The sequence below is a fragment of the Coturnix japonica genome, chromosome 1 (genome assembly GCF_054131305.1).
Source record: "Coturnix japonica strain WE chromosome 1, WE-NBRP24, whole genome shotgun sequence".
NCBI lineage: Eukaryota > Metazoa > Chordata > Aves > Galliformes > Phasianidae > Coturnix > Coturnix japonica.
The window spans coordinates 140,499,853-140,508,688 of NC_140663.1; the positions used below are offsets into that span (position 1 = coordinate 140,499,853).

Genomic DNA, 8,836 nt, shown 5'->3' on the forward strand with positions numbered 1-8,836 from the left:
CCCTGCCACAGGCAGGACCACCAACCTCCATACCTGGTACTAGACCAGACTGCCCAAGGCCCTATCCAACCTGACCTTGAACACTTCCAGGGAAGGGGCATCCACAGCCTCTCTGGGCACCCTGTTCCAGCACCTCACCACTCCCACTGTAAAGAATTTCCTCCTGACATCCTATCTAAACCTTCCCTCCTTGAGCTTAAAACCCTTCATGTCCTATCACTGCCTACCCTTGTAAAAAGCTGGTTCCCCTTTTAAATACTGAAATGCTGCAGTGAGGTCACTCTACTGTCTTCTCCAGGATGAACAAACCCAGCTCCCTCAGCCTGTTTTAGGGGAGGTACTGCAGCCCTTTGATTACTAAATTATGCACTTATTTAGTTAATATAGGTTGTATTCCTTTTGGCTTAGAGTTTGGAGGAGTAAATGATGCCACAACAAATACACATATTATATATGTGTAATTATAGCATGAGTTGGGTTGGATTGTAGAGGACCCTTGAAAATCATCCAGTTTGATCCCCCTTGCCATGAGCAGGGGCACCTTTCACTGGGTCATATTGCTCAGAGCCTCCTCCAATCTGACTTTGGGCATCCACTACTTCTCTGAGCAACCCTCAATGTAAAACATTTCTTCCTTGCATCCAGCCTAAATCTGCCCTCTTTCAGTTTAAAAATTTTAATAGGGTTTCTTCAGTTACAAATTTGTTAACCATATGTGGGGTTTCACTTATCTAGGTTGCATTCTGTCAGTGCTGTGCTTCCTTAATTTCTTGCTGTACTTACCATGTTCTCTGAATAAAAGAGCCTACACACGAGTTCATCATTGTTAATTTTTTATGGCAGTTATGTAGTAATGTAGTTATGTAGTTATCTAGTAATGTAGACTTGTAATATACAAGATCTAAAACTTAACTATTACAATTTTGAATAAGACAGTAGATTTTTCAAAGTGATGATGTCTAATGATATTAAATAGCTTGTAAAAATTTTACTTAATCTAATTATACTTACTGTACTAAATACCAAGCAACTTGCAGGCTTTAAAATAGAAGAACGCTCTCCAGGGTACTGATAGTACAGGAGAGTGAGATTGCTACCAGCCTCAGTTCATTGCCAGTGGAATCTGTTGGGTTACACCCAAGCACAAGAAAGCAAGAGTCGAATTTTCACTTCTTGGCAGGCAGATTTACCTACAGGCTGTCTAGAAAGTGACCTGTTGCCTCATGATTCCATGAAGGCCTTTTGAGAGCCCCCGTCCGCTTGCCCTTGCCTCCTTCCATGAAAGGCTGCTGCAGCACCAACAACTGTTTGAATCTTCTTCATTTTGCACTCCCTCACCAAAATTAAAGGCAGTTTGAGTCAGCTAAATGATAGAAATTCTTGGGTAGTGCTTAAGTGTGTTGCTGCTCCGTCTCATCAGCCATAGGCTTGGAAAAAAAACCTTAGTACACTTCCTCCATACTCTGGCTAAGGTAAACGCATTGCAAAATGTGAAGACACTCCTTCCTTGCTGCCTTTGATGTGGAATGGCACCACGTGAGTATACTCAGTCTTCTCCCTTTTCCAGGTTTGGAAGAGAAGAAAAGTGGCACTAAGGTAGCTGGATATGGGCACTCAGTGTTATTCCAAAGAACACCTGCAGGCAAAGGTGATCACAGAATCACAGTATGGCTTTGGTTGGACAGAACTTTAAAAATCATTGAGCTCCAACCTCGTGGCTGCCACACATCAGATCAAACTGCCCAGTGCCTTATCCAGGCTGGCCCTGTAGGCTTCCAGGGATGAGGCTTTCACAGCTTCTCTGGGCAACCTGGTGATGCGTGATCCCCTCCAGCTGTTCACCCGGGACTTGTCCTTAGTCCTTTGCAGCCTGGTATATCTGTGGTAAGCTGTAGGCTGGGATCCAGGGAAGGACACTCTTGTGCCTGAGGGGCCTAATCTGAAGAGTGCCATGTCTCCCATCTTTGTGGCCCAAGATCAAGCCATGGTCTAGCTAGTTCCACCAGCTGAAGGACAGAAAGCCAAGAAAAGCAGGTGGAGGGGACAGCATGCCTGTGCTCCCGCCGTCATGGATGTAGCAGAAGAGGATGAAGCTGAGCTGAAAAAAAAAGAAAAAAGTTTACTATGTTTTCAGCTTTTCTTGGTAGAGAGTGCCGTCTCTAATACTCATACAGGTTAGTGGGTTGCTGTCTGCATTCTGCTTTTCAAGGAAGCCAAATCGGTGCTGTCAAGACCTCGGACAGCACCCGATGTTCCTCAACCCGGCCATTAGGTACCAAAGGGGATTCAGAAGACCCGGACGGGATAAGAATGGTCCCTGTCCCTTTCCCGGGCCTCCTTCCTGGAACCACCGCCGGGGCGCTCACCCCACCGCAAGTGATAGGAGACATTTCGGGAGGGAAGCGCTGCCGCTGGGCCCGGGGCTGCCCCCTCCGGCTTTGCCGGGCTCCTTCGCACCCCGCGGACAACGCCCGGGCCCGACGGGTCCCTCCCCACGCTGGGTGCTGCCCTGCCCGGGGTCCCCCGCCCAGCACGCAGCATCCCCCCCTCCGCCATACGTTTTTCCCCGTCTCTGTTAACAAACCCCGGTGATTAAGACGCGAAACCAACAAAGAGTTTTTCTCCCACCTTAACCTTGCACACAATCCTTTAACAAATTAATTAATCCTAATGAATTAACACTTCATTTATTTAAACGCGCTACAGTTCATGAATTAAATTTTCATGCAGTGATTAAAGGCTGTTAAAATATGCATGATTTCGTTAAAATTTTATAATAAATCAGGGCAATGTGTTACATGACAAGGCAACCGCTTCCCAGCCCCTCGCTACGTGCTCGGATTCGAGTCGGGGGGGTTGGGAGGGCGGGGAGACACCGCTCCGTTCCCTCTCCGAGCACAGCGGGACGGGGCCCCCTGAAGCCCCCGGCGTCCCCCAGGGACCAAAAGAGGCCGTGGGCTGCGGAGTGCGGTGCCGGGGGCGCTTCTCTCTTGCAAGAAGCACCGAAGAGAAACTTTGCCATCAGCAGAGCGGTGCTTTCCTGCGGACCTCTCCGCAACTTTCCCAACAGAGACGCGGAGGACCGCCCCGGGACGTCCAGCAGCGCGGCGCGTTTCAATTTTTCATAGGACACCGTTCTACACTTTGGCTGCGGCCGCGGTGATTGCAGCGCGCACCGCGGTAATTAGCGGCTCTTTGCTGATGTAGGGAAAGTCTTCATTAGGACATGGAAACACTTTTTGTGCATTCACCCAAAGGTTTTTTTTGTTGGTTTTTTTTTTCCCTTCCGAAGGCTTTTTTTTTTTTTTTTTTTGACATCTAAAGGAAAAACAGCTGAGTTTTTTCCTCTTTAGAAAGGGAAAACTCAACTGGCGCTGAGTGGGATATTGACTTTCAGTGGACGGTGCTGAGGCGTTCTGCCCGTTCTCCCTCTGATACACTGGGCAGGAAAACACTGCCACAGAGCAATGCCGGGTGGCATAAAGAGCCAGGGAGGGTCAGAGCGGGGTCCTATGAGCTTCACGGTGACTCCATGTAGAAGTCGGGATGTATGGCTGTCTGTGGTCAGGCGCGGATACTTAGTCCTTAATATCCTCATACTGATAGAATCATGTAATCATTAAGGCTGGAAAAGACTTCTAATTCTATCTAGACCAACCATCCACCTGTCTTCGGGGAATCCTAAAAAGGAAAGCCAAACACGATGCATTACAGCGATTAATTTGCAAATGGTTTCACTGTGGCCATAAGGGGCTGCTTTGGTGCCTTCTCGAGGTGGGCAGCACAGCCTATTCTAGATATGCGCCCATTTCCTGCATCTGAAACCAGAGAAATCTGCGGGACACATAAATGCATTATGTGTATATATGTGTGTATACGTGTGTACACGTATGTGTGCATATGTGTATGTGTGTATATGTATATATTTGTGTATATATGTGTCTATACATATGTGCGTTTATCTATGTGTATGTATGTGTGTATATATGTGCGTGTATATGTGGGCATGCATGTGTGTATATGTGTCTCTATGCCCCCCCTCCCGCCCCGACCCACCGTATCAGGGTCGCAGTGCGGCCGTCTCCCCAGGTCGACTCTCAGGCTACGTCCATCAGCACGGGACTGGGTTGGGCCCCCGAGGAACGAACACTAGGAGGATCTAGGGAGTGATATATAAAGCGTTGCTTCACGTTAGCGCCTCGGAAATAGTAATAATAACAGAGGTGTCCCAAGAAAAGTTTTTCCTTTAGGGCTTGAAATGCCGAGGAGGCAGAGCAAGCGCTGTCTGAACTCACAACTTAGAGCAACCCCCCCACCTCCCTCTGCTTCCCCTTCTGCCTTTTCCTACGGTGCCGTTTAAGATCTGGCAGGGAAGAAGGTGGTACCAAGTCCCCAACGCTACGGCAGAGGCAGCGCCCGGCCCCAACACCGAAGCCCGAGGGGGGAAACAAGGGTCCCGCTGCCACCCGAGGGGTGGAGGGCGTCTGTAAATCGAGAGAGTCCACCCCCGGCACAGCGGTGTCTCTATGCCACGTTGTTCATCCCCGAGCGGGGGTCCCGGAGCAGCAGCAATGCCGGAGCTCCCCCTCCCCGCAGCCCGTGTTCGTTCCCTCCTGGCCGCGGGGGAGCTGCGGAATGGCTCTCCGTAAGGGCACCCTCCGCGTTCCGGAGGGGAAGAGCCTTCCCTGGCTACTCCGAGGACCGTCCTCATCTTTGCCTCTGAGGATCTTCGAGTCCATAAGGAAGCTAGAAGGGAAAAACTGCTCTAAAGCGGGGCAATGACCCCAAATAACGCTTACAGAACAGCCGCGGGTTTCTAACTCCACTGTCCCTCCTGAAGTGTTTCATTTGGGTTCAAAAGTATTCGATGAGCCACGAAGGGAGAGAGAACAAAAGGAAGGAGGGAAGGATTCGTTCCCCAAAGCACTTCTCCTTTTTATTCAGTTTGGAACTGTGTGAGAATCAACATTCCTGTGGCAAACGGGAGAGGAAGGGGTGGGGAGAGAGGGGAAGAAGGGAGGGAAAAGGAAGAGAGAAAGAAAGGAAATAAAAGGGAAAAGGGAAAGGGGAAAAAGGAAAAAAAAAGGAAAGGAGAGGAAGGAAGGAAGGAAGGAAGGAAGGAAGGAAGGAAGGAAGGAAGGAAGGAAGGAAGGAAGGAAGGAAGGAAGGAAGGAAGGAAGGAAGGAAGGAAGGAAGGAAGGAAGGAAGGAAGGAAGGAAGGAAGGAAGGAAGGAAGGAAGGAAGGAAGGAAGGAAGGAAGGAAGGAAGGAAGGAAGGAAGGAAGGAAGGAAGGAAGGAAGGAAGGAAGGAAGGAAGGAAGGAAGGAAGGAAGGAAGGAAGGAAGGAAGGAAGGAAGGAAGGAAGGAAGGAAGGAAGGAAGGAAGGAAGGAAGGAAGGAAGGAAGGAAGGAAGGAAGGAAGGAAGGAAGGAAGGAAGGAAGGAAGAAGGGAGTGGGAAAAAAGGAGGGAAAGAGGGGAAGAAAAAAAAAAAAGAGGAAAAAGGAGAGGGGGAATAAAGAAGGAAATGAATAATTAGCTGTTCCGTTGGTAATTGCCTAAAACCATGCAAAGCAAACTTTGTTTTCCCCGCTCGGGAGCGGAAGGGAAATGCACAATTCCAGTAGACTATGGGGAGGAGATGGGGGGAGGAACTGTGTGGGAACCGATAGCCCCTGAGTGCCTCAAACCAATGTCCGTCACATGAGTTATTCTGGAGGAAGCAGCTAATAACGGGGAAGTAACGTAGCGAGGCCGAAAGGAGGGGAAATCTCCGCACGGACCTCGGCCAAGAACGGGGGGACATTGGCGAGGGGCCGGGCCCTAGACAGCCACAGGTGCGGCCTCTCTGAGAGACGCCCCGCGCCTGCCCTGGCGATCCGTGCGCGCTGCGGGAGGTGCGGAGCGGGGAGGCGGGAGAGGAGGAGGAGGAGGAGAAGGAGGAGGAGGAGGAGGAGGAGAAGGAAGGGGGGGAGACAGCTGATGCCTGTCAAAGCCGCAGCAGCCACGCTCTCGCGAGAGCCCGCCCGGCTGTAGCCACGGGATGCGGGGCTCAGGTGCGCGCAGAGCGCAGCGCAGCGCGCCCGGCGCCGGGCAGCGGCAAGCAGCGGAGTGAGCGGCGGGGGCCGGAGGGAGCCTCACCGCCCGCCCAGCCCAGCGCAGCCCGGCCCGACCTCGGGCGGCTGCCTCCGGCGGGAGGGAGAGGGCAGAGAGCCGGAGAGCACTTTCCGCCCTACTTGAGGAGTGTTTGTGGATTTACATGCCAAGCCTTCAAGATGATGTCGATGAACAGCAAGCAGCCGCATTTTGCCATGCATCCCACCCTACCTGAGCACAAGTACCCCTCGCTGCACTCCAGCTCGGAAGCGATCCGGAGAGCGTGTCTGCCAACGCCGCCGGTAAGGGACGGGCGGCTCCGGCTCCCCTTGCCTCCTTCTCTCCTTCCTTCTTTCTCTCCACTCTTCTTTCTCTCCTTCCTTCTTTCTCTCCTTCCTTCCTTCCTTCTCTCTCTCTTTCTTCCCCCTCCCTCCCCCCCCCGTTCCCCTCTCTCTCCTGGTTGCTGCATGTCTGTGTATGTGCATTAATAAAAAAACCGCTGCGAGGCACATTCTGACAAGCGGCGCTTAATGTTTTTTTCATGTCTTCCCCTGCAATCATCGGAGCGCTGTGATCTTTTTTGAAAGCGGCGTTCGCGCGGCGCTCCGACTTCAGCCCCGCTTCGCGTTCCTTTCTATCACTCGGCCTTTGAGAGGGAGCGCGCGGTGCGTGCGTGGCACCGTTCGTGGCCAAGAGTTACAGATCCGTTTCTTCTCCTTTCTCTCCTTCCTTTTTCTCTTTTGTTTTTCGCATTTATTCCTTCCCCTCGCACCCCGTCCACCCCTTTCCCCTCTCTGCTCCGTCCTCCGCTCCCCCCTCGCCTCGTTCCTCCCCATCATTCCGTCCTCTGTCCCCTCTCTGTCGCCCCTTACCCTTTTCCCTGCCGCCTCTCCCCGGCCCCCCGCCGCCCCCCGCTCTGTTCTGTGTCCCCGCAGCTGCAGAGCAACCTCTTCGCCAGCCTCGATGAGACGCTGTTGGCTCGGGCCGAGGCTTTGGCCGCCGTCGACATCGCCGTGTCGCAGGGCAAGAGCCACCCCTTCAAGCCGGACGCCACGTACCACACCATGAACAGCGTCCCCTGCACCTCCACCTCCACCGTGCCCCTGGCGCACCACCACCACCACCACCACCACCACCACCAGGCGCTGGAGCCCGGCGACCTCCTGGAGCACATCACCTCGCCCTCCCTGGCGCTCATGCCGGGCGGCGCCGGCGGAGGAGGCGGCGGCGGCGGCCACGACGGGGCGGGCGGCGGAGGCGGCGGGGGCGGCGGCGGAGGGGGCGGCGGAGGAGGGGGCGGCGGAGGCGGCGGCCTCATCTCCAGCTCGGCGCACCCGCACCCGCACATGCACGGCCTGAGCCACCTCTCGCACCCGGCCGCCATGAACATGCCGTCGGGGCTGCCGCACCCGGGGCTGGTGGCCGCGCACCACGGCGCGGCGGGGCAGGTGGCCTCGGCGGCGGCCGTGGTGGGGGCGGCGGGGCTGGCCTCCATCTGCGACTCGGACACGGACCCGCGGGAGCTGGAGGCCTTCGCCGAGCGCTTCAAGCAGCGCCGCATCAAGCTGGGGGTGACCCAGGCCGACGTGGGCTCGGCGCTGGCCAACCTGAAGATCCCGGGCGTGGGCTCGCTGAGCCAGAGCACCATCTGCCGCTTCGAGTCGCTGACGCTGTCGCACAACAACATGATCGCCCTCAAGCCTATCCTGCAGGCCTGGCTGGAGGAGGCCGAGGGGGCCCAGCGGGAAAAAATGAACAAGCCCGAGCTCTTCAACGGGGGCGAGAAGAAGCGCAAGCGGACTTCCATCGCCGCCCCGGAGAAGCGCTCCCTGGAGGCGTACTTCGCCGTCCAGCCCCGGCCCTCCTCCGAGAAGATTGCTGCCATCGCCGAGAAATTGGACCTCAAAAAGAACGTGGTGCGGGTTTGGTTTTGCAACCAGAGACAGAAGCAGAAACGGATGAAATTTTCCGCCACCTATTAGGGGGAGGGGTCGGGGAGGGGCGCGGGGGGACCGAGGGACTGCGGGGAACGGAGGGTGGGAGCGGGGCAGCGCCGTCGATGATTCGCACCAAGAGGCGCCGGGACGGCCCCAGAGGAAGGACGGGTGGGGGGGGGGGGGCTCAGACTGCCGCGGGGCCGCAGCCCCGTCCTCTCTGCCCCCTTCCCAACCCCCCCCTCCCACCCCGGTAGAAGGAACAGCACCGCCACGCACCGACGGTACCGCGGCAGCCACGAACCCGGCACTGAGTCGCAGCTTTCAGCAGGAAAACAAAACCGTGCCACGAGCCGAGGGCGGAACTGTCGGTGACGATGCTACGTTTGCTTTGGTTTGGGCCTCTTTTCATTACTTTGGTTTCTTTCCCTTTTCCCTTTGCTTGAGAGATGAGGACGGCGGTGCTTTGGTGGGGAGGGGAGGGCCGGTTGGGTCGGAGATGGATTTCGTGGGTTTGGATTTATTTTTATTATTAATTAATTTATTAATTTATTAATTTATTTTCCTCGAATGCGCTTTTTCACGAGGCTTTGCCCACGGCTCTGTCTGTGCTGAGCCCTGAGAGCCGCCTCTCCCCTTTGTGCGGTTCCCCCCCCCCTGTGCTGTTCTCCACTCTCTGCACCCCCCCCGCCCCAGTCCCTGCGGGATAGGGCTGCGGGGGGGGGCGGGGAGGGGGATAGGAGAGGAGCGGGTAGGGGGTCCACCCGCGGGATGCGCGCAGCTCCGTGAGGCCGCGGCTCCGTCGGCCCC

General features: G+C 55.1%; 1 protein-coding gene across 1 annotated transcript; it reads left to right on the top strand.

Annotated features, from left to right (window-relative positions):
* Positions 1-5,983: 5,983 nt before the first annotated feature.
* Positions 5,984-8,104, top strand: POU4F1 (POU class 4 homeobox 1). Its single transcript, XM_015851678.3, has 2 exons — positions 5,984-6,394; positions 7,028-8,104. The coding sequence occupies exons 1-2, from the start codon at positions 6,272-6,274 to the stop codon at positions 8,072-8,074; spliced, it is 1,170 nt and encodes a 389-aa protein (XP_015707164.2). The 5' UTR covers positions 5,984-6,271; the 3' UTR covers positions 8,075-8,104.
* The last annotated feature ends 732 nt before the right edge of the window (positions 8,105-8,836 follow it).